The sequence below is a fragment of the Podarcis tiliguerta genome (assembly GCF_965153285.1).
Source record: "Podarcis tiliguerta genome assembly, chromosome: 14".
Classification (NCBI taxonomy): Eukaryota; Metazoa; Chordata; class Lepidosauria; order Squamata; family Lacertidae; genus Podarcis; species Podarcis tiliguerta.
In genome coordinates this window covers 52,778,117-52,803,398 of record NC_139547.1, presented here as the reverse complement: position 1 = coordinate 52,803,398, position 25,282 = coordinate 52,778,117, and the positions used below count along the sequence as shown (strand labels likewise).

Genomic DNA, 25,282 nt, shown 5'->3' with positions numbered 1-25,282 from the left:
AGGTGATCTTGCGCCCCTGGCAGAACCGTCCAGATTGTGCCCCCCAGCCATGGACAGATTTGCTCTTCTTTCTGCCTCTCCTCCATTCAATTCACCCTCTATTAAAAACCTTTTCTTATGAGGCAACAATCAATATTTTTATTTATAGACATATTTATGAGCCGATTTTGCGCACCCCTCACCTGCGCCCATTGGTGGGGGCCCACCTCACCACCCCCTAGCTACGACCCTGCTGACCACTGAGGCTAATCAGGATGCTGAATAGATGGGCAATTGGTCTGATACAGTAAGGCTCTTAGGAGTTTCAAGCCAGGTTCATAGAGGTGAGGGGGGAGTTGTCCTCATTTTTGACAATCACAATGGCCCTGTAAGGTATGAAGCAACCAGCTCCAGGCTACCTAGCCAGTGCTGGGATTGAAATATGAGCTACACTGCAGGATGAATGAGGTGGGGGGGGGGGTTAAGCAAAGGAAGTCCATTCCCCATCCCAGGGCAGAACCTACAAGTTTAAGGTTACCAGATTTTTTTCAATGAATCCGGGGACACTTTTCAATGGATTTCGTATGGGGTCTGATTTGTAAATCGGGAAATGTCCCCGGGAAACGGGGACGTCTGGTAACCTTATACAAGTTGCTTTTATGTAGGGCCAGGGTTCTCTTCACCACATCTCTCATTTGTTTGTTTAAGTATTTTATTTTAAGCCTCCCTGTTCACCTCCCATCTGTTTCAGCACTGTTTATATTCTCCAGAAAGACAACACTCATTTGTAGTCTTTGCTTCACCCTTTCAGTGTCATGCAAAATGAGCTTTCGGTGAGCAGGCTCAGAGAGCTTTATCTTCTGTCTGGCCCCTAAAAGTTTCATGCCTATTGTTTTCGCTCCAGAAATCCACAATTGGGCAATTACTGCCCCTTTATTTGGACCAACCTACGATATCTCAAAGGGTTTTTCTCCAGGCCAGATATTACTTAAGGTAGGAGCCGTAACATTTTGCCCTGATGAGGAGATCTAGATAACCTGGAAGTTTGTCACTCTTTTGTGGCATTTGGGTTGGGATTTTATGACAACCGAGTTGCCCAATTGTGGATTTTGGCATATTTTCCCCCTTCTTCAAATGGACTAACATGATCGTCTTTACTTTTTATTTGCTCTCTCTCTTATTATCACGTTGGTAAAATAATCCAGTGTGATAAGAAGGGAGGAAAGACTAAGGAGTAAGTCTCTCACAAATCCAGGGTCCCTAAGACAGTTGGATGGTGCCTTGTACACCTCCTTCCATCAACTCTTGCAGCCCAGGAGGTGCCAAGCGTCTTGCTCTGCTTTCCTTTGGACCACATCATCGAGGCTGCGGGGGGGTCTTGTCATCTGGGCAGCCCAGGACCTCTAGACACACTGGTGCTGCTAATGCAGCAGTTTGAGGCGCCCTCCGTTGTCTCTCAAACAGAAGCCAAAAATAATAATCCAGTGGAGGTCATTGGTACCTTGTTTGAACCCTGATGTTGGAGGACACAAGATTGAGGAGAGAGGATGGCACTGACCAGGGCAGTAGGAACGAGGGGGACGCAGATCTGACTCAAGGGGGTACAGTCCGTCAAAGGATCCCTTTGTGGCTGTTTGGCCTTTCAGCCTTGCCAAAATAACAGGCCTGGGCTGCATGCAGGGGCACAGAGACACATTCAGCGCCACCCTTCCTGCTTTGCAGCGCCAGCTCAAAAGCCGCACAGGTGCCTTTCAAGGCCAGAATAAATCCTTGGCGATAAAGGGATGTAAATAAAGAGCTGCAGCCAACAGCCCAGCTGGGCCTGGGAAGAAGCCTTCTGCACAGGTCCTAGGTCACAGAGGTGGCCCATGCGGTGCCCTCCAGCTGTTGCTGAACTACAACTCTCCTCATCCCTGACTGTTGGCCATGCCACTTGGGGCTGATGGGAGTCCCAACGGCCTCTGGAGGGTGCCAAGTTGGCAGCCCCTGGGCCCTGGATGCAGCAGGGGCGGATGGATCAGATGCAAACCCAGGCACACTTCTGGGGCAGCTCTGTGCTCCTTGCAAACAGGCCACACTGGAGGGACTTGAGCTATTGGTGTTGCACCAACTTTGACCTGTTGCGGGACGTTAGCAGAGCATAAGCAGAGTTCCAGAAAGCAATCAGTTGCAGGCAGGATGGACGAAGCAGGAACAAGACGCTGCTACTTGGTTACTTAGAGGTGTTTATTATTTACAGCAGACACTACAAGTCACTATATACAAGAACAGAAAAGGATCTTAACCAGCTCTCTCTTAACAAACTCCAAGCAACTCTCAGTACGATGATACGATACGATACAATATCTTTATTGTCATTGTCCCATACAGAACAATGAAATTGAAAAATCTACATAAGACATTCAAAAACCTCTAAAAACTCTGAAACCCCATTTTAAAATACAATATACTATAGAGACTCCTTATACTGCAATTAAAACCAGAATTGCATTTGGGTAGAAACTGTTTCTCAGGTGACTAATCCTGGTCTTTATACCCCTGGACCTTCTTCCAGAAGGCAGAAGCTGAAAGAGATCATTTCCGGGGTGCGCACTATCCTGCGCTATCTCTGCAGCTTTCTTACGGCACCTGGCAGCATAGATTTGATCCAAGGTGGGAAGAGTGCACCCAATTATTCTCTCCGCAGTCTTTACAACCCTGGACAGCATTGTTTTTTCCCTGACCGTGCAGCTCCCAAACCACACACACAGACCATAAGTTAATACACTCTCCACAGTACAACACCACACTGACCAACATACCCTCCATTCAGTAAGGTCATAAGTCATCATGCCTGTTTGAGACCTCAACCACAATGGTAGAGCTGTATCCAAGGTCTCATATCTCCAGGCAGAATAACTCCTCTCTGCTCAGTCATCTTAGCTTTTGGCCAACGCTTAATTGACTCTGTGTGAAGCTGCACAGAATGGCAGGTAGTCAAAAAACCCAACGGCCTCTGGAGGGTGCCAAGTTGGCAGCCCCTGGGCCCTGGATGCAGCAGGCCACGTTGGAGGGACTCGAGCTCTGCATACAGCATGGCAAAGCCTGTGCATTTAGCCCGCTTGCACATTGCAATGCGTGGCATGAGAATCCTGCTGCTTGCTCAAGCTCCACACAGGTAAGGGTCACTTTGCTGCGTTTGATACAGCTGTGCAGCTGGGCTTCAAGCCCAGAACTATCCAGTGGCAGACCTTCATCTGGGGCGCCTTGAATCTTGAACTGATATTGAACCCTGACTTTATCTGTTGGGGGAGGGGGACACCCATTTGCGGTCTCACACCGATCCCCCTTGATCCTTTGTTCTCCTAATGGCCCATCTCCCAGGCAATCACCCCAACGCAGGAAGAAGAAATAATGTTTGTTTGTTTGTTTGTACCCTGCCCATCTGACTAGGGTGCCCCAGCACTCTTGACTGGGCTTCCAACATATATAAAACATTAACCCTTAAAAAGCTTCCTTATACAGGGCTGCCTTCAGATGTCTTCTAAGGTTATATAGTCGTACCTTGATTTTCGAACAGAATGTGTTCTGGAAGTCCATTCAATTTCTGAAACGTTCGGAAACCAAGGCACAGCTTCCAATTGGCTTCCAATTGTGCAGGCATGCCAGAAACAATAGCAGAAGCCGCATCGGACGTTCAGATTCCAAAAGAACGTTCAAAAACCAGAACACTCACTTCTGGGTTTCGATCGTTTGAGAGCCGAAACGTATGAGTACCAAGGCATTCAACAACCAAGGTACGACTGTACAGTTACTCATCACCTTGATATCTGATGGGAGGGCATTCCACAGTGTGGGCATCATTACTGAGAAGGCACTCTGCCTGGTTCCCTGGCTTTATTAGCTTTAATTTGATTTTAAAACTTGCTACATCCAGGGATTAGAGGAGTCTGGCACTCCCAAATTCATAACAGTATTATCTCCCAAATAAAGGGTAAGTAATGCCAACTTTGGACATTTGATCTCATTTTGCCCCATTATTGCTTTTATTTCCCTGAACACACCCTTCCAGGGGCATTCACCTTTGTGCAGGTCTACTTGAAGGCTAGTTTTTGAAGTGCAAACCAATTTATTTGGGCTATTCTTGGTGTCCAGTATCAGCTGGGTGATGTTTCTGCAGCCAGACGGAATGCTGGCTGCGTTTGTGGAAACTTCCATTGTGACTCTTATCTGCTGCAAGAGGAGCAATTTTGAAAAACAAGAACAATAAAAGCCCCACACCGTACCCAGCTACTCGGAAAGTGGCCATATGTCTCCCATACACCTGTACAAATATAATACTAAGTAAACAGCTGGCAAGGTCACGGCTGTGAAGAGTTTTAAGAAAGCGTGGGTGCATGGACCATCTCCAAACGATCGGGAACGGCGAAGGTAAAGAGACCCGATGCAATCTGTCTTCCACTTGGATTTCAGTTTTCTCTGAGGGCAAGACTTCCTTGATGCAGATAATATACAGCAACAGAAGGACACACCATGGATGTGGATGAGAGCCTGCCATTCCCAGCATCAGGGACATTGCTAAGTCCTTTGGGGGAAAAGCTCTGGGCATATGGCGCACACCTGCTTACAGTTTGTGCAGATTTAGCTTTCTGAGAAAATTAAGACAGTGGGCGGCTGGGTGGGGCAGCTCACTGGCACAGCGCTTCATAGCCCAACTGCCCTGCGAGAAAAGTACAAGGTGTGTGTGTGTGTTGTAAGGTGACAAGAAAATTGGGGGCAGAAGATTTGGGGTCCAGCACAAAAGGCTCAGGGCTTGCAAGCAAAGCCCTTGATTTTTTGGGCATCGTCTTGACCTTGCTGCCTTGACCACGTCTGCCTCTCCCTATTCTGTCTGACACAGGGGTTTACGACCCCTTTATTCGGAGGGGACAAAGAAGGAAGGAAAAAGGAATGATTCTGAGCATGAGTGCCCCTGCCCCACCTCACAATTTATGGCCCTGGCCCAGGAGTGGCTCTGGTGCCCTGGAAAACACAAGGGACCCAAAGGGAGAAAGAGGAATTAGCTGAATTAGCTGACGCGGCAGCTAAAAAAGCGAATGCAATTCTGGGCTGCATCAATAGGAGTATGGCATCTAGATCAAGGGAAGTAATAGTGCCACTGTATTCTGCTCTGGTCAGACCTCACCTGGAGTACTGTGTCCAGTTCTGGGCACCACAGTTCAAGAAGGACACTGACAAACTGGAACGTGTCCAGAGGAGGGCAACCAAAATGGTCAAAGGCCTTGAAACGATGCCTTATGAGGAACGGCTAAGGGAGCTGGGCATGTTTAGCCTGGAGAAGAGGAGGTTAAGGGGTGATAGGATAGCCATGTTCAAATATATAAAAGGATGTCACATAGAGGAGGGAGAAAGGTTGTTTTCTGCTGCTCCAGAGAAGCGGACACAGAGCAATGGATCCAAACTACAGGAAAGAAGATTCCACCTAAACATTAGGAAGAACTTCCTGACAGTAAGAGCCGTTAGACAGTGGAATTTGCTGCCAAGGAGTGTGGTGGAGTCTCCTTCTTTGGAGGTCTTTAAGCAGAGGCTTGACAACCATATGTCAGGAGTGCTCTGATGGTGTTTCCTGCTTGGCAGGGGGTTGGACTCGATGGCCCTTGTGGTCTCTTCCAACTCTAGGATTCTATGAAGCCTTCCCCCGCCTCCACCCAAGAAACAATAATGTCTTTCACCAGGAAAAGGTGACCTTCGCTGAAGTGTGCCTGGAGGGAGAGCGCAGAGACCCAAGTCAGCTCTAGCAGCTCGGAAGCGGGGCCACAACCTTCAGGAAACATGTAAGAGCTTCCGGCTTGGAGGGGTCTGGGTGGCTGAGAGCTGGGTCCGGTTGGAGGGTCAGGGCACGGACAGGGCTCCCTCCTTTGGCACCTGCCCAGTTTCCTCTTTAAAGTTTTTTTGGGGGACAGAATTTGTAGCAGCTCTCCAGCCTCTTGCAGCTCTTTCGCCGGCCTTTGGGGGCCAGGTGACACAGAAACCGGACCTTTCTGCTTGTGTTGGATTTTGGTAGTTTCCCTTCCATTTCCACAGATGCTCTGTGATAAAGAAACAGGTACAGGTTAGTGGCATAGTGCAATATGAACGTGTTCATTCTAGGATCTACAGGGATATGTCTGTTTCTAAGCTTAGTGTTTCAGACATACTTGGGGGGTGTGTGTTGGATTACCTGCCTGTGATCCCCATGAAAATGGCTCACGCTGCTTATTGTCTTTGTGTCTGTGCCTCACTCCAAGCAAGCAGAACTGTTTTCCTCTGACAGATACCTGGGTTTGTGTGTGCTGTGTGTGTGTAAGGAAGGATGCATTCAAATTTATCACCTGCCTTTCTTCCTGGATTTTGGCATTCCCAATTCCCCAGTCGGTCTCATTCCCTTTTAAAAATAAAAATAAAAATATTTTTTATTAAATTTTACATTACACATTTCAATTTAAACATATCAATTACCTTTACATTTAGGATTCTCAGAATCTCTTGACTCCTCCCTGCCTCTTTCTGGTTTCCCTTGTCCGTCCCTTTTTATTCAACATATTCCTTTTCTTCCAATTTATTGTATCTATTATTAACTTTTCCGTTATATTTTGTCTTTTACAAGTATTACTCTAATCCTGCCAAAGTTTTTAATTATTTACAATGTTCTTTTAAATGAACTATACAACCCCCCCCCCCCATTTTCTCCTAATCTTCTTCTCGTCCTGGTCTCTGATTCTCCCGGTCAGTTTTGCCATTTTGGCATAGTCCATCATCTTCATCAGTCTGTCTCATTCCCAAACTGGTGCCAACACACTGGGAGCCCTCCATTTAATTCCCCACCTCCCCAATTTTTCATTGAGTGCTCAGGCTGTGCAGTTTGGCACCAGCTGTTCACCTGTGCCTTTCCCTTCCCTCATCATTATCAGTGCGCACACCCCATGCGATTTAGCAAAGCACTGCAGAAGCAACCGAGGTGCAAATGTATGGGCAGGTATATCGAGATTCCGTTTGCGTTCTGCTGATGCGCAAGAGCACCTGCTCTGGAGTTGTGAAGGCTCCACAGTGAAAGACTCAAGGTGGCACCAGAATGTACAATCACACCCAGATTTCTTTTTTTGAAGGGCGTGCAGAATATCAGGAATATGGGGTGTGGGGGGAGAGGGAAAACTTCAGTGAACTGTGAAGGCACTGGGAGCTGTGGCTAACTGCATACACTCCGGTTCCAGAATTAATTTAGAATTTTGAGGCACAGCAAAGTTCTGGCAGAAGGCAGGAGTTGAAGGAAGGGGGGTCTGCCTCTCCTCCTCCTCCCAAGGGTTCTAACCAGCAGGATCGAATCTCTCTCTGCGCAGGAGAAGGACCATGACATCAGTGCCTCTGCTGGCCTTCCTTAGCATGGCAGCCCACCTCCTGCAGCCCACCCTCTGCTTGAGGGTCGGTGCTTTCAACATCAGAACCTTTGGAGACAGCAAGCTGTCCAATCAGACCGTCACAGACTTCATCGTCAGCGTGAGTCCATCTGACCTCCAAGGGGAGACACTTATCCCAGGGGTCCTCGTTCAAACGCTTTCGGCTGAGCTCCTCCAAAGAAGCAATCTTTACGGCTTCACATTGTGCAGACATGCTCCATGGACCCTTGGAAACAGTGGCGTAGCGTGGGGGGTGCAGGGGGGGCCAGCCGCACCGGGCGCAACATCTGGGGGGGCGCGCTCGCACTCGCAGCTCTCTGCCCCTACCTGGCTCACTCACTCTCTCTCACTGCAGTGCTGGCTGTGCAAATCCGATCTGAGCCGCTGGGTCGCCGCCCACTGTGTGTGTGGGGGGTGTGCCAGGCATGGGGTGCGGTGCGGAGAGAGAGCGAGGGACTATCTGGGGGAGGGACAGTGCAGCGGGGGGCGCAAATTACTTGCCTTGCCCCGGGTGTTGACAACCCACGCTACGCCACTGCTTGGAAACTTTCCGCACTTGCTGTTAGCAATCAGGCTGGGGTTTATGGTCCCCGACAATCTCATTTTCTATGTTCATAGAAGATAGCTGTCACTTGCCACCCCAATCCAGGGGCTCCAGGCACTTATTCAGGGTTCCCTTTCCTTGGAACGAAAGTCAGTGGAGACAGTGGTGTCTTTAGGACATACTGTATGGTTTTATTTACACATTTTTGCAGCTTGAGCATAGGGGATCACAGCATTAATGCCCCAACAGATCTTGCTTCTCCATTAATCACAGCTTTGGATCCAGCACAGGGCAAACGGGTCTGTGTGTCAGCCTGCTTTCTGCTCACACTTACCTGGCTATTGTTCCTCTGTCTACAACCCGGAAAGTTGTCTGTTGACAAACGCCAGCTTCCTCAGCCTGAAAGGGGTGTGGGTGGCGCTGTGGTCTAAACCACTGAGCCTCTTGGGCTTGCTGATCAGAAGGTCAGCAGTCTGAATCCCCGAGACGGAGTGAGCTCCCATTGCTCAGTCCCAGCTCCTGCCAAGTTAGCAATTTGAAAGTACACCAGTACCAGTAGATGAATAGGTACTGCTGCAGTGGGAAGGTAAACAGCATTTCCATGCACTCTGGTTTCCGTCACGGTGTCCCATTGTGCCAGAAGCAGTTTAGTCCTGCTGGCCACATGACCTGGAAAGCTGTCTGTGGACAAACGCCGGCTCCCTAGGCCTGAAAGCGAGATGAGCGCCACAACCCCACAGTCGCCTTTGACTGGACTTAACCATCTAGGGGTCCTTCACCTTTTACCTTGTATCTACCATTTAGGTGAGGGAGGGGGAAGCTTCCTGGAGGGCACCCTCACTTAGTTGTAGCTCTTGCAATCCAGCTCACTCTTTTTGGGATGCTAAGGCCACTGTCTTACAAAGCAACTGGTCTAACTAGTTCATCAAACTCCTCTTGTCAGCTTTAACCTCACTGGGTACAGAACTAGAAGGGACTCAGGGCATCATCTAGACTGACCTGCCACAAACCCACAACATACCAGAATATCCCTACCTTTCCTCGCTGCTCACCTTCTCTTTTTCCACACCCAGCTCCTCACCTTCATCCAAGCCTGAGTCCTGAAGCTGGTGAAATTCTCTCTGCTCTGCCTCCTTACAGATTTTGTTCTTGTATGACATCACCCTCATCCAGGAGGTCCGAGATGCCGACCTGAGCGCAGTGAAAAAGCTGATGAACCAACTGAACCAGTGAGGTTTTTTTGAAAAAGGGGATCTAGAGATTGGGTGGCTTTTAGGTGCAATCAAAACTTATTCGATCAAAGCACTCCAGGATTGGGGGAGACTGGGAGGGTGGTAAGGATGACAAGGCCTGGCAAAGTCCCTTTTTCTCCAGGAAGAGAAAAATCCTTGGAATTTTGCCCCAGCAACCGCACACCCAAAAAGGGGAATATTGCAGCAGCTGTTGGGATAAGTGAGATGGCAGCTCTTGAAGCAAGAGGCAACACCGCAGATTACCAACCCACTTTCTGTGTTCTTCCTGTATTTGCCCAGAGTCAGGCAAATTGAATATATTTCATTGCTAATCTTCCCTTTTAGGGCATCACCACATCCATACAGCTATGTGGTCAGCAAGCCTTTGGGTCGCAACAGCTACAAGGAGCAGTACCTCTTTGTTTACAGGTGAGAACCTCAAGCAGAGCCCAGGATGTAAGGGGGGGGAGCATCACTGGAGGGGAGATTTCCAGAGGGGCAGCAGCAACTGTTATGTACTGAAGTTCCCACCCTGGGCCAGCAGGGGGATACTGTAGATAGTTTTCACTCAGGTCCACATATCCAAATAAGGGATTGAAAGTGACGTTCAGTGATTGGATAGTTACAGAAAGTGGTTACTGTTGCGTGGTAGTGGAGCTCTATATAAGCAGGCTGGCTGAACCCTTCAGTTCTGTTCTGGCCTGTGAATAAACAAAAGCTGTTTGAAGAATTGCTGTGTGGTCTGATATATTCACCCACAACTTAACAGCAACCATGTGACTCTTCAGCAGCAAAACAGTCCTGTGCAGTACCTTAACAACAACAAACGTGTTATGGCAGAAACTTTCATCAGATGCAGGACGTGGGGTCCTGAGTGGCAGGTAGATAGCTTTACATTGCTGGTGGTGAGGAACTGTAAATATAAGGGAAGGCATTGCAGGAAAATACAGGCAGTTACAAAGCACGATGGCTATTAATGTGCATTTAACTCACACGTTTTCAACCATATACGGTTGAAGGCCGTCTGGTTTAAATCCCACATGTTAAATGCAAGCAAGGAAGAGAGCTCAAAAGTTATTTTCATAGCGGGCTTTCCCTGTGGAAGAATAACTTTTGAGCTCTCTGCCTCGCTTGGTGAGGGTGGGGTGAGAAACTCTCACGTGCCGCCTCCAGAAGCCACAGGGAACTCACATGAGGATGCTTCCAAGGGTTTGAATATGCAAACTTTTGCATATATGCGGAGCCCATGGAACGGAATCCCCGCATAAGGTGTGATTGCACTGTAATTACATATTTTGTGTTTGCCTCCCAGAGGCAGCTGGCTGGTACCCATCTGGGAGCAAAGGAGCTTAAAAGGCTGCAACATAAAGTTCTAAACTGTTTTCTAACATTGTGGTGTGATGTTGCCTTGTAATGTTGTAACCCACCCTGGGACCTTAGGATGAAGGGAGGGAATAAATTAATAATAATAATAACCCCCACCTCCAGCCCCAACTGTGTGTGTACCAGGAATCCGGGATAACTAGGACTCTGGTGCAGTGGACTATAATCTGTGAAATCTGTTATGTACTGAAGTTCTCACCCTGGGCCAGCAGGGGGATACTGTAGATAGTTTTCACTCAGGTCCACGTTAGTTATTTTAGCCGGGAAACCCTGGGTTGTTGTTGCTACAATGTTGACAGCCGGCTGCCTATAAAAGCTGGCCGGCTGAGCTGTTTGCTGTTCAGTTCTGTTCCAGCTTACAAAATAAAGAGCTGCTTTGGAGAAATCACTGTGTCGTCTGCCATGTCTACCCACTATTCAACAAAATCTCTCTTTTTTTTTGCCCATTAATTTTTATTGCTTTTCAGTTTTTTAAACAAATTCAACATCACTTTAATTCTAATTTAACACAAATTTGAAAATGACTTCCCAGCCCACCATTGAGATGTTTCACTTCCCACCCTCGTTAGCTGCTGTAATGCGTGAACTCTTGTGCCATGGTGTAATTTGTTTGCCCTTAAGGTGGCACAGGTCTCCCAGGACGTGGAGATGCCCAGGGTGCCTCTCCCAGACTTTGTTGCAAACTGTCACCTTCTCCCTTTGGTGGCCACAGTCTCTGCCCATCACTTGCAAGGGACCCAAGCAAGGCCCTGCCTCTCTCCTCCTCCTCCTTCTCTCCACACAGGGAGGACAATGTCATTCTCCTGGACAGCTACTATTACGACGATGGCTGTGAGCCCTGCGGGAACGACACCTTCAGTCGGGAGCCCTTCGTTGTGAAATTTGCGGCACCTCAGACGCGTAAGCAGCCCCCGCCTCCCCCTCTCAGCTGATGCAGCCGACAGGGCAGCCCAGGGAGAGGAGAAACTGGCCCTGCCACATAACACTCATTCCGCATCTGCAAGAAATCAGTCTTTCAGTGAGGTGGAATCTACCCTTTGGAACTCCTTGCCTCTTGATATCAGGCAGGCGGCTTCGCTGCACTCTTTTCAGCACCTGCTGAAAACTTATTTTGTTTTTTAAAAATTTATTTATTTGGTTTTTCAAATTACAGTTTTACAATCACATATCCAACACACAACATATAGACGAGATTCCATAGAATCTCCCGGACTTCCCTCCTTCCTTTTGTGGGTCCTATTATTAATCATTCTCTCCTGCATCTTTTATAATAATCCAAATCTTTCACATCTCCATTATATCAAAATTTCACCATTAAACTACAAGTGTTATTCCAATCCTACTAACAATTTTAACTGTTTACAATGGTTTTTAATATAAATTATAAAATTTCCCCAGTCTTTGTTAAAATTTTGGTCTTCCTGATTTTTGATCGTTTTTGCCAATTCTGCATAATGCATCAACTTCATCTACCATTCTTCTCTGGTCGGGACTTTATGTTATTGGCAAGTTTGCCAAGATATCCAGCAGGCTAATGTGTTTTTAGTTTATTGGTGCTCTTGGTTTTTTGAATGCTTTAATTTTAATAATAATAATAATAATAATAATAATAAAAATTTTTATTTATATCCCGCCCTCCCCAGCCGAAGCCGAGCTCAGGGCGGCTAACAACAATAAAACAGTACAACAGTACAACACAACACAATACTCTAAAATCATTCATTATAAAAAAAAAATTCCTGCTAATAATTTCCCCCCCTGCTAATAATTTTATGGCTTGTCCAAAAGCAATAAAGAAGCAATAAGAATAAAGTTTGCTCGCGATCAGCAGAGCGCAGTGTGATCCCTGCAGGCAGGATTAAGGCTTAAAGTTACAAACTTATATAAACAGGTTTATCCCATAATGGAGATGACCTGGGGGACTGCTTGGCTGGCAGCCAGCAGTTCATTCCAGGAAGTTTGCAGGACGAAAAGAAGATGGAAAAGAGAGGGAGGTAGCTGCGTGACTTGGCCTTTTCCCAGGTCTGGAAAGGTCATGCCCACTCACTAGTCGCATGCAAGGAAGGATGCTTCAGGCCAGGTGGAACACGAAGTTTTGACTGGCTGGACCAAACATCCCCTTGCATGTCCACTCTAGGAAAACAAGGAATGTTGCATTTGACTGCTCTCAGTGGATTACATCCCACACTCGGATCGTGGCTTTGGGGTGTTGTAAACAATAAAAAATCTGCCCTTTTCCCCTTATGGGGTATCCAAGAGCCCATATAGAGTTCCCTATTGGTAGGAGAAAACAACAGAGGCCAACCAGAGAATATTGAGAAGCAAAGCAGCTGTTAGCCTGATCTTTATTACTCTGTTGCAACAGGGTCCTCACTCACCACACGCAGGAGGGAGGAGGAACCCAGAACTATGGTGTGAAAGCTTCTAGACAGTGGCGTAGCGTGGGGGGTGCCAGGGGTGCGAGCCGCACCGGGCGCAACATTTGGGGGGGTGCAAGTCCAGAGGGAAGGGACAAGCAATCGAGGCTTGGCTGGGGTGGGGGGTCGTCGTCTCCGTTTGGCCGGCTCCCCTCGAGGAAGCGGGAACCTCACCAGTGGAGGGAAAAGAGCCACGCAGCAGCAGCAGCAAAGCCGGGAGGAGGAGGAGGTGGAGCAGCAAAGCCGGGAGGAGGAGGAGGTGGAGGCGCCGCCTGCCTGCCGCAGGATCCAATCCGAGCCTGCTAATCGCTTGCTGGGAATTAAGCGGCTCAAAGAGGCAAAGGAAGAGGTGGAGGCGGAGCCGCTGGCCCGGCAGGGAGGAAGCTGGAGAGAGCAGCGCGCCTGGGCGCAGCGAGGTGGGGTAGGTGCGTGCGCCCTGGCTGGCTGCCCGCCTCCCGGGCTCAGTGCCTCCATGACCCCTCCAGCGGCGATGGGAGAGATCAGGGGTCTGGAGCAGCCCTGGCTGGCCTGCTCCTGTTTCTCCCCCGCCTCCTTCCCGTTGCCGGCGCCTTGATCTCATCCGAATCAGGGACGAAACACGGCCATCCTTTGCTACTCCTTGTCGGGTCACTGCTTCATTTCTCCAGGGAGAGAGAGAGGAGAGGAGAGGTGCCGGGGATTGCCAAGCGCGTGTGACGCAAAGGGCCTGCCCACACGCAGGCTGAGCGCCGCGTGGCGAGGGCGGAGGGAGGCGCTCTGCACATGCTTAGGAGGCGCTCGCTCTTTCCGAAGAAGGACCCGGATACTGGATCAAGGCCACAAGGGCCCATCTAGAGGGGCCAAGCAGACGTGTCAATGAGAAGCACTCAAAGCAGGACCGGGGCACAAGAGCGCTCTCCCTTCCTGCTGTTTCCAGGGGGTGGAAGCGTCGCTGCCTGGAGGGGCTTCCGAGATACCCTGGGGTGAAATCCCGCTTCACCTTCTTGGGAGTCCCTCTCTTATGCTTTGGGGGGGGGGTAGCAAGGGGGAAGAATAATGATTTCCTCCACCACCAGCCCCAAATTCTATAGTAAGAGAAATTGGGGGCCAAGCCAACTGGGGAAATGGTGAGTCTCTAACTATAGAGCTCAGGTATTTAGGAGCAAGCTGGCTCTGCCCATAGGGAGGAAAAGCACTCTGTGCAAGCTCAGAAAACCCACGCTATGCCACTGCGCGCTCGCACTCACAGCTCTCTGCCCCTACCTGGTTCACTCACTCTCTCTCACTGCAGTGCTGGCTGTGCGAATCCGATCCGAGCCACCGGGTCGCTGCCCACTGTGGAGGGGAGGGTGCCAGGCGTGCGGTGCGGTGCGGAGAGAGAGCGAGGGACTATCTGGGGGAGGGACAGTGCAGCGGGGGGGGGGCGCAAATTACTTGCCTTGCCCCGGGTTAGGGGGCGCAAATTACTTGCCTTGCCCCGGGTGCTGACAACCCACGCTACGCCACTGCTTCTAGATAGACTTTTAAAATTGCCACCCTGTAGATCAAGACCACCCCCAGAAACATCATACATACATCCCAGAAGGGGTGTAACCCAAGACCACCCCCCACAAACATCATACCTACATCACAGAAAAGGTGGTCTACAACAGAAATTTGAATGTTGATGGTTTCCTGTCTGCCAGGTTATCTGATAATGCCTTATCTGATTGCCTTTCCTGGTAGTCTGGCCATTCCTTTGAGATGGTGTTTTCCCAATTCCTGAGACAATGGGAAGGCTCCCTGACCTCCTCCCTCCTTGGTCAGTTTGGGAGTCAGAATGGTTTCAGGTTGGTCTTCCTGTGCCGATCTATGTACGTGCTTGCAGCATACATTTATGAACATTTATTATACATCTAAGCATCTAAGACCTTAAAGTTTCTTATTACAGGGGCAAGAGTCTGGCACAGCCAGGGGAAGGGAGGAGAAGGCATGGGGGGGGGGAGAGAAGCCATTCTCTGTGTCCCCAGATGGAGGCAGCAATGCTTATGAATCCTGATTGCAGGAAACCATGGGACAGGGTTTTGGTGCTTGAATCCTGCTTGCTGGTTTCCGTGTGTGTGTGTGTGTGTGTGTCTGGTTGACCTCCAGGTGAAGGGGATGCTGGAGGGGGGTGGGCCGTGGGTCTGACCCAGCAGTTGCTCCTTGGATGTTCTTAACTGCGACTTCTCCCTCAGAGGTGGGGGAACTGATCCTGGTGCCTCTACATGCCGCTCCCGAAGAAGCAGTGGCTGAGATAGATGCCCTCTACGACGTCTTCCTGGATGTGAGAGATAAGTGGGGGACAGATGTAAGTGCCCTCCCACAAAGTGGTGACTTTTGCTTGACACCGGTGGTTGCTTGAGAAATATCGGGGGCATTGTGGAGATTAGACCCCAGTCCCACTTATATGTACCGTATTTTTCGCTCCATAAGGCACACTTTTTTCCTCCTAAAAAGCGAATGTGAGCGAATGGAGCAAATGTGTGGTCCCTGGAGCCAAATCGCCCGAGTGCGGCGCACGCCGTTGCCCTGCCCTCCCGGGTTGCTGGCAGCCTCCCCTTCCCCCTGAAGCCCCGGGAAGGTTTGGGAGCGGCAGGCAGGCTGTGCGACACCGCCTGGCACTCCCGGGCTGCTCTCTTTGAGAGGGGCTTTGCCGACGGCCTCCCCTTTCCCCTGATGGCTCCGGGGATGTTGGCTGGAGGATGGCGAGAAGAGGCAGCTGCTGTGAGAGGAAAGAAAGAGGATGGAGAGGAGGGGGACTGAGAAGCGGGGCGAAGGGAGGGGAGGTAGGTTGCCGCAAGTGGAGAGTCACGGGAGAGGGCAAAGGAGAGGCAGCAGCGAAAAGGAGAAATTGCAGGCGTTGCCTGAGGAGATTGGGCGAAAGGGACGGAGATGATTTGCTCATCTTTAAGGAGCCACCAATGTCCTGAGGGTGGGAGGTGGTCCACAAAACCGCAGACCTCATTTTTTGCTCCATAAGATGCACCTGACCATAAGACGCACCTAGTCTTTAGAGGAGGGAAACAAGAAAAAAATATATTATGAATCACAGCCTCCTCGGGAGGAGAGCGATCCCCGCGGAGGCTTGGAAGGTTTTCCTTCTCCCCACTTTTTTCTCCCCCTCCCCAAGCAGCACAGGCCCCTTTTCCAGCCTCCCCCTCTCCGTCCCTTTCACCCAAACTCCTCAGGCGACGTCTGCAATTTCTCCCCTTCGCTGCTGCCTCTCCTTTGCACACACACCCAGTTTTTAGAGGAGGAAAACAAGAAAAAAATATATTCTGAATCACAGCCTCCTTGGGAGGAGAGCTCTAAAAATTAGGTGTGTCTTATGGAGCGAAAAATTCGGTATACGATTTTGTGGGTAGCAGACAGGGGTGCCAACTTGAATAAAATATTGGGGGGGGGGGCAGGTAAGCCCTGCCCCACATAAATGATCGCATGACATGGCGCACGCACACCATTTGAGTGGCAATGCCCATCAACTTTGCCCCCTCCCGCCTGAAGCTTGTTTAGTTTGAGGATGAAAGCCTAAACAAGGATTAAAAAAAAGGAACCAATTTTTTTTAAAACTGCCCTGAAAGACGCTCTCATTTCATTGCCTTGATTCTAGCTGTTGTGTCTGGAGATGCAAAATTCGCCAGTGGCTTTTAACTGTTTACAAATAGAATGTGATTGTAAAATGTACAGTTTGGGTTGTGTTCTAATTATAAAGTTTCTCCAGTTATTAATAAATCATGACATTTTTTGGCTGCTTACAGAAACAACAACAACCAACTTTGCCCCCACTCGGCCCCCTCAAATATTGTATTGGGGGGGGGTGTCAAAGGTACCTCGGCCCCTAGGAGTTGGATCCCATGGTACCAGACTCCCCTAAATTCCTCAGTCCAGTAGGAGTTAGAATTTAATCAAGGGAAATGTTAAAACGTAAGCCTGGGAGAGGAAAAGGAAGGCAGTGGCTTTAAGAGAGCTCTGTCCCAGACAGCAAGTGGGCAGGTGGGTGGGCCCCTTCCTCCAGCAATTACGTAGATAGTTAGTGAAAATGACAAAAGCTGGGGTTTAGAGTTTTAGAATTGGCTGGGATGTGACCTGGAGGAAAAAGGTTGCAGTCTGGTAAAGGCGGCAGGCTGGAGAGAGGGTCAGAGCACAGCGGCCGATGTCTGTGGGCGGCTATAGGAGAAACAAGACCCTCTTGAGATGTTAATGCTGCGAACCCCTCCGTCGTAGGTTCAGGTGTGGTTCTTATATGTAAATAAGCCATATATCATAAAGAAACCACAGACTGCACTGTGCCTCATTCCCATGGGCCCTGGGATCTCGCACCACTTAGAGATTGGGGTGGCAGGCAATTAATTATGTGTGTGTGAGTATATCAAGGAATAATAAAATCATAGAACTGTACAGTTGGAAGGATCCCTGAGTGTCATGTAGTCCAAATGCCTGCAATGCAGAAATCTCAACTAAGGCATCCATGACAGACGGACATGGGGGTGTGTGTGTAATAATAATATTTATTTTTTTGTGTTGGCAGCACACAAACACATAAGAGTAATGAACTGTCCACCGTAAATGGTTTAATTAGCCAAAGGCCTGGGAGTAGAGGAATGTTTTTGCCCGGTGCCTAAAGACATTTCAGGCAAGCCTCCCTGGGGAGAGTATTTTTTTTAAAAAAATATTTTTTAAAATTTTATTTGTTGTTGTTGTTGTTGTTGTTTAGTCGTTCAGTCGTGTCCGACTCTTCGTGACCCCATGGACCAGAGCACGCCAGGCACTCCTGTCTTCCACTGCCACCCGCAGTTTGGTCAGATTCATGTTTGTAGCTTCGAGAACACTGTCTAACCATCTCGTCCTCTGTTGTCCCCTTCTCCTTGTGCCCTCCATCTTTCCCAACATCAGGGTCTTTTCCAGGGAGTCTTCTCTTCTCATGAGGTGGCCAAAGTATTGGAGCCTCAGCTTCACGATCTGTCCTTCCAGTGAGCACTCAGGGCTGATTTCCTTCAGAATGGATGTGTTTGATCTTCTTGCAGTCCATGGGACTCTCAAGAGTCTCCTCCAGCACCATAATTCAAAAGCGTCAATTCTTCGGCGATCAGCCTTCTTGATGGTCCAGCTCTCACTTCCATACATCACTACTGGGAAAACCATAGCCTTTACTATACGGACCTTTGTTGGCAAGGTGATGTCTCTACTTCTCAAAATGCTGTCCAGGTTTGCCATTGCTTTCCTCCCAAGAAGCAGGCGTCTCTTAATTTCGTGGCTGCTGTCACCATCTGCAGTGATCATGGAGCCCAAGAAAGTAAAATCTCTTACTGCCTCCATTTCCTCCCCTTCTATTTGCCAGGAGGTGATGGGACCAGTGGCCATGATCTTCGTTTTTTTGATGTTGAGCTTCAGACCATATTTTGCGCTCTCCTCTTTCACCCTCAACAAAAGGTTTTTTAATTCCTCCTCACTTTCTGCCATCAAGGTTGTGTCATCTGCATATCTGAGGTTGTTGATATTTCTTCCAGCAATCTTAATTCCGGCTAGGGATTCATCCAGCCCAGCCTTTCGCATGATGAATTCTGCATATAGGTTAAATAAGCAGGGAGTCAAAATACAGCCTTGTCGTACTCCTTTCCCAATTTTGAACCAATCAGTTGTTCCATATCCAGTTCTAACTGTAGCTTCTTGTCCCACATAGAGATTTCTCAGGAGACAGATGAGGTGATCAGGCACTCCCATTTCTATAAGAACTTGCCATAGTTTGCTGTGATCGACACAGTCAAAGGCTTTTGCATAGTCAATGAAGCAGAAGTAGATGTCTTTCTGGAACTCTCTAGCTTTCTCCATAATCCAGCGCATGTTTGCAATTTGGTCTCTGGTTCCCCTGCCTCTTCTTTATTTTTTACCAACCACCAAAACACAAACAGTGAAACCCACCAGGCGGCTGATACATTGGGTATACAATATTCAATAATATACATATTCAATCATATTCAATAATAACATATTCAAATCAACCATATGTACACTTCTATATACCTTAACACTCCTCCTTCCACAAGATTTATTTAACTTTTAACATTTTAATTGCCCCAAATTGTTCAAACCTACTCAAATAATTCAATATCTTCTCAAACCAATCCTCCTCTTTCGCACTGACCTTAAACCCTTTCATTCTATGTATCTTCACAGTTAGGCATTCTAAAATTATAATATTATTCAGTTTTTTCCTCCATTGGTTCACCCCTAACTCTTCTGCATTTTTCCAGTTACTCGCTATAACCTGTCTGGCTGCAATTACCATCAACTTTACCCATTTGCATTCCTCTTTTGTTTTTAACTCTGTACTACACAGGGTAATAAGAACCATTAATTTAGTTATTTCCACATTCCTTCCCACAATTCCCAATATTTCTATACCAATCTATTTCCAAAATTCATTAACTAACAGACAATCCCAGCACATATGACTGTACGTTCCAGTCACTCCACATTTCCTCCAGCAATTCTTACTTCCAGATTTTGTAAGATGATATAACCTTACTGGTGTATAATACCCTGGGGAAAGCATTGCACCAACAAGGAGCCACCACAGAGAAGGCCTGCTCTTACGTTGCCAACCCTCCAGACCTTTTGTGGAGAGGGGCGCATGGAGACGGGCCTCAGATGACGACTGCAGGGTCTGGGCCAGTTCATATTGGGCATGCGTGTGTGTGTCTGTTTGCCCAAGGGTCAGCTTCAACTCTGAGCCATGTCTTTCCTGGGGTCCATAACCGCCTCCTGAGCTTGTTTCTTCCTCCTGGCAGAACATGCTGTTCCTGGGAGACTTCAACGCTGGCTGCTCCTACGTCCGGCCTGAGGACTGGCCCCGCATCCGCCTGCGCACAAACAGCGCCTTCCAGTGGCTCATCCCAGACACAGCAGACACCACTGTGACCAGCACCCACTGTGCCTATGACAGGTGAGTGGCAGGAGGCCAGGGCCCGGAGGCTCTTTGTCTTTCCCCCCTGCCCCCCACTTTGGGACTGCAAAAACAATGCAGCAGTATTGCGTTACTGGTCTCTGCAGCCACAGCAGGCACTGCGATTCTCATAGAATCATAGAGGTGGAAGGGATCACCAGGGTCATCTGTTCCAACCTCCTGCAATGCAGGAATCTTTTGCCCAATTTGGGCCTTGAACCCACAACCCTGAGATTAACCATCTCATACTCTACCGACTTCACCCCCGGAGGCATACTACATTGTCTCTTGAGACAGGAGGACGCCGACAACAATCAGATTCATCCCATTGTTCTTTTTTATTATTTGCTGAGATTTAACTGAAAGTTAATGCAGGTGGCGCTGTGGTCTAAACTATAGAGCTTCTTGGGCTTGCCGATCGGAAGGTTGGCGGTTCAAATCCCCTCTGGCGGGAAGGTAAATGGTATTTCCGTGCGCTGCTCTGGTTCACCAGAAGCGTCTTAGTCATGCTGGCCCCTTGACCCGGAAGAACTGTCTGTGGACAAATGTCGGCTCCCTCGGCCAGTAAAGCGAGATGAGCGCCGCAACCCAGGAGTTGTCCGTGACTGGACTTAATGGTCAGGGGTCCCTTACCTTTTTAACTGAAAGTTTTATTGATGGCTCCCCTGTGTTGTTGTTGTTTGTAATTTGGTCTTCAGTTTTGTCTATACATTTTGTTTTTTGCTTTTCTTTTTTTTTAAGAATAATTTTTATTAACCAACCAATCACATCAAATCAATCCAAATTACATAAATTCCAAATTACAAAGCCAAATTTTAAATTTTTGTTGGGGGTACCCATATTTCAAGTTCCAGAGGGGATCCAATCATCTTCTTGCTTCTTATTGCTGCTTTTAATATCCACAAATCTAACCATTTGATGTTCATAGTACTGTCCAGTCCTTTCTTATTGTTTTTCCACATCTCTTCTTGTTATTTTCATACATGTTTTCTTTCTCTTTGTGAGCTCTGATAGTCTCCACAAGTGGGTTAAAACAGTTTGTAATCCTGTGTGGATTTTTTTTTTTTTTATCCAATAGCCATATCCAGACGTTTTCCGTACAACATCACTTCCATAACTCAAAACAGTCTTAGCGCCGTTAATCTTCACAAATCTGTTGCCTTTCTCAACCTCTGAGGAGATTCACCAGGAATGCAGTCTGAAAACAAATCCATTCCTCCTCCCGGTTATAAATCCTTCGGCAAGACCTGCCAAGATGGTGATTCTGTATTTATCGCTGCGCCATTCCAAAAGCTCTTGTTCTTTACTCAATCTTCATAAAGCATACTTTTGGTTAAAGTTTATTTCCACACAGTCCTTAATCATCCTGCTTGGGTCAGTTAACCGAAGGTTCTAACGAGGGGGGGGGGTTCTTGGTTAATCACATAGAAGAAAAGAAAAAAAGGTCCCCCCCCCCATCCAGTCCTGTTGCCGACATTCCCAGTCTTTGATGTCTTCTTCGTAAAATATTCCTGTTGCTCCAACCCGTCGTCTTCTTTCACAGAGGTCCCTTCTGTTAGCAGTCTTCACTCCCCTTCTTCACTTGAAATATGTGCATTTGCTTCTTTTGTAATGAATTATTCCAAATTGCTGCAGCTAGTGCGCGATCAGAGACAGCGTCCAGGAGAGCCGAGGTCCACACGGGGGCATTCTGCCTAGTGCCCTCACCCCCTTCTTTCAAATTTGGGGGTGATTTATGGGCACAGCAGGCAAGGGCAGTGTTTCCCATTTCCTTGGGGCAACAAGGGAGGCTGCCTACTCCCATAACAGCCTCTTAATTACCCTGTGTGGGTCAGAGAGATGGTATTGTCGGCCATCTTCCAATGCGCCCCTAGTGGCCCCCCTCATTTTTTGCTTTTCAAAGGTTATTTGACTGTGTTTTCTGTAAACCGCTTAGGGATTTTTGCCTATGAAGCGGCATCTAGATATTATTGACGAGGGAGATGCGCAGCCTTGATGGCTCAGACCCATTTTAAAGTCACCTAAGGGTGGGGGGTGGGGGCTGCCCTCGCATCCTGTGGAGCAGGTTCCCAAATGTAACTGTGCCCTTGTGGTGCCTTGCAGGATTGTGGCGGTTGGCCCCAGACTCGGAAGCGGCATCCTGCCCGGCTCAGCCCAAGTCAACGACTTCCAGCAGACCTTCAAGCTTCAACAGAAGGACGTGAGCAGCTGTTTCAAAAGTCTCACGGGTTTCCCAGGGGGGGGGGGAGGGATGGTGACTGGTGACTAGGCTGGGCATGGGGAGCTCTGGTCTTAGAATCATTTAATCTTCGAGTTGGAAGAGACCCCCAAGGATCCTCTAGTCTGACCCGCTGCAGTGCAGGAATCTCAGCTGACCCAGCCATGACAGATAATAATAATAATAATAATAATAATAATAATAATTTTTTGTTTATACCTTGCCCTTCCCGGTTCAGAAAACCAGGCCCAGGGCGGCAAACAACAAATTTAAAACACTTAATTGATGCAACAAAAAACAGCATAAAATACAGTATAAAACATAAATAATAAATTCAGAATTCAAAAATCAGTTTAGGGGGAAAATCCATCCAATAAACATTAGATGATCCCCAGGGCTAGCTGGCTAAATTAGTCCTATTTGGGCCAGCGAGGAGACCAGGGAAGAATTAGCTGTGGGATCCCAGAGCGGGAAATCTTCATAAAAAGGGAAGGGGAGGGAAGGAAGGGGAATAAAAGATCAGGCTAAGTTCAAGTTGAAAGCCAGGCAGAATAGCTCTGTCTTACAGGCCCTGCAGAAGGAGGTTAAATCCTGCAGGGCCCTGGTCTCCTGGGACAGAGCATTCCACCAGGTCGGAGCCATCACTGAGAAGGCCCTGGCCCTGGTGGAGGATAGTCTGACTTCCTTAGGGCCTGGGACCTCTAAACTATGATTATTCATGGACCTGAAGGTCCTCTGTAGGGCATACCAGGAGAGGCGGCCCCATAGATACGAGGGCCCTAAGCCACAAAGGGCTTTAAAGGTCAAAACCAGCACCTTAAACCTGACCTGATACTCCACTGGGAGCCAGCGCAACTGGTAAAGCACTGGGTGAATATGCTCCCATGGCAGGGACTCCGTGAGATGACCATCCAGCTTCTGCTTGGAAACCTCCAGTGAGGGAGAGCCCCCCCCCCCACCTCCCAAGGGAATCTTTCCCACCGTCATGAGACCCCCAAAATGAGCGCCAGAGTGCCAGACTGAAAAAGGAGTGTTGCTGGCCCAGTGCTCTGGCACAAGGGCTTGCAGCAGAGTGCTGGACCAAAAGAACAGGACATTTCGGGATCCAACCAGAAGCCGGGTTTGGCTTCTGTTCTTCTAGGGGTGTCCCATTTGAAACAGGGCAGTCGAGAGGTGTGTGTGTGCATTGGAAGAAACGAATTCACCCCAAACAACAGGGAATGTTCAGGGAGTTGGGAATGTTTAGCCTGGAAGAGTCAGAGAACTGACCTGGCAGCCACGTTTAGCCTGGAAAAGAGGAGGCTGAGAGGAGATGTGCCAACTTCAAATAACTCAAGGGCTGTCACGTGGAGGATGGAGCAAGCTTGTTTTCTCCTGCCCTGGAGGGTAGGACTCGAACCCATGGCTTCAAGTTACCAGAAAGGAGATTCCCACTCAACATCAGGAGAAACTTTCTGATAGTAAGAGCCGTTCAGCAGTGGAACGGACTCCCCTGGACTCTCCTTCCTTGGAGGTTTTTAAGCAGAGGTTAGATGGCCCTCTCTCAGGAATGCTTTGACGGTGACTCCTGCGTCGCAGCGGGTTGGACTAGATGACCCCTGGGGTTCCTTCCAACTCTCTGATTCTGCGTGCCCCCCCCCCAAGACAGCCTCCTCTTCCCCCTAACTCCGCTGTTTCTTCCTTTCTTTTCCAGGCCTTGGCTGTTAGTGACCATTTCCCCGTGGAAGTGACACTGAAATCTCTCGGCGTTTCCTCCACCCCCATGTAGCAGCACCCCCGGCGTAGACCCCCCAGGGGGCTGCAGAGCTCTGCCCTCCGGCTGCAGGGGTAGAAAATGGGCAGATTCAAAGACCACGCTTTAGTTTTGGGAGAAGCCCCCAGGTCCCTCTGACGCCAGGCTCCAAGCGGTCCTTCCTGTGGCACGTGAAATCCAAGCCCTCTTCAAAACAAAAGAGGATTAATTCCACCCAAATGTTTTCCCAGCTGCTGTGAATGATGATGCTAAAGACGAACTGCCAAATTGCCAAAAATCATGGGTTATGCAAGGGCTGATGGATCTGACAAATGGGAACTCAGCGAGATAATAATAAAAAATAATAATAAATTTTTATTTGTATCACACCCTCCCTGGCCAAAGCCAGACTCAGAGCAGCTAACATCATATAAATCAGACAATACACATAATACAATATACACTATGCAAATAAAATAACATTCAACATTCATTAAAATAATATAAAATATTAAATATGGCAAATCAAAATGGAGGATTTTGTAACACTGAACAAGATATCTTTGATTTTATTTGTAAAGCAAGAAGAAAAACGTTTTAAAGGATTTGAACAAGAATGAGCTTCTTTAAAAAAAAAAAAGGAATGAAAAATAATGGGAGATAATTTATAATGTTAACCATTTTCGGGGTCTCTAAGAATTGTAATTAAGAAAATTAGCAAAAATAAATAAAATCATTCTGTCCAATGACAGTTCTCATCCCGTGAGTTCTTTTCTCACAAAGATGTCAGAGCTTTGCAAGCTGAGTCCATTTTGTCCACTCTGGTCCTGCCAAGCCCTCACTCAGCCTTTCGCAACCTGCTGCCCTCCAGCCTCTCTTGGGACTACAACTCCCATCAGCCCCCTGCCAGCACAGCCATATCAGGAGGGGCTGTTGGGAGTTGTAGTCCCAAGCGCCTGGAGGACTGCCGCTATTTGCAAAGGCCGAGGAAGACCACAATAACCTGGTCTGCGCAGTTGTAGCAACGGCACTGGGTGGCTGCCAGCTGAGCGTTCCTTTAGCGCCAGGGCTGGGTGGGCATCTGAGAGACCCCCAAGCACTGAGACGATGAGGGTGCTCCCCACTCCCATATGTAATTCAAAATAAAAAGAGTATTGAACCGTAAAACAAAATTGTATCGGGCATGTTTCATCCTGCCTCTTCTCTCAGTTACGTTAAAACAATAAATTACACAACGTACAACTTATTTCTCTCTGTGTGTGAAAAAAATATAACTCTGGAGAATGCATCAATAATAAAATCATAGAATTGTAGAGATCTGTTAACGGAGAAATCTGAGGGCTCCCTTGGACAAGAAACAAGGACACCAGCCAGGAATACCAGAGCAAAACAGCAGCCAGGAGGCTTGGTTTTGATTGAAGA

The 25,282-nt window shown here is 48.3% G+C and overlaps 2 protein-coding genes and 1 long non-coding RNA gene across 8 annotated transcripts in view; 1 reads left to right on the top strand and 2 right to left on the bottom strand.

Annotated features, from left to right (window-relative positions):
- The window catches only part of FSCN1 (fascin actin-bundling protein 1), a 333,406-nt gene that overhangs the window by 104,147 nt on the left and 203,977 nt on the right, over positions 1 to 25,282 (bottom strand). The gene's annotated exons all lie outside the window — the stretch shown is intronic.
- Positions 2,638 to 25,282, bottom strand: part of LOC310664603 — a 404,468-nt gene continuing 381,823 nt past the window's right edge. The window contains exon 2 of the long non-coding RNA XR_014504996.1: positions 2,638 to 2,747. This is a non-coding gene — a long non-coding RNA (uncharacterized lncRNA). The remainder of the gene's footprint in view (positions 2,748 to 25,282) is intronic.
- On the top strand, positions 2,987 to 25,106 carry DNASE1 (deoxyribonuclease 1; the record flags this gene model as incomplete). Of its 6 annotated transcripts, none has more annotated exons than XM_083413766.1 (10): positions 3,119 to 3,136; positions 5,694 to 5,792; positions 7,335 to 7,491; positions 9,076 to 9,164; positions 9,513 to 9,596; positions 11,335 to 11,450; positions 15,163 to 15,275; positions 19,756 to 19,910; positions 22,014 to 22,110; positions 23,822 to 25,106. In XM_083413766.1, coding segments are annotated over exons 2-10 (888 nt in total). In that variant the 5' UTR covers positions 3,119 to 3,136; positions 5,694 to 5,790. The 6 variants fall into 6 exon arrangements, with proteins under 6 accessions (XP_083269894.1, XP_083269892.1, XP_083269891.1 ...); XM_083413765.1 differs by lacking the exon at positions 3,119 to 3,136 and adding an exon at positions 4,294 to 4,389; XM_083413770.1 differs by lacking the exons at positions 3,119 to 3,136; positions 7,335 to 7,491 and adding an exon at positions 4,294 to 4,389.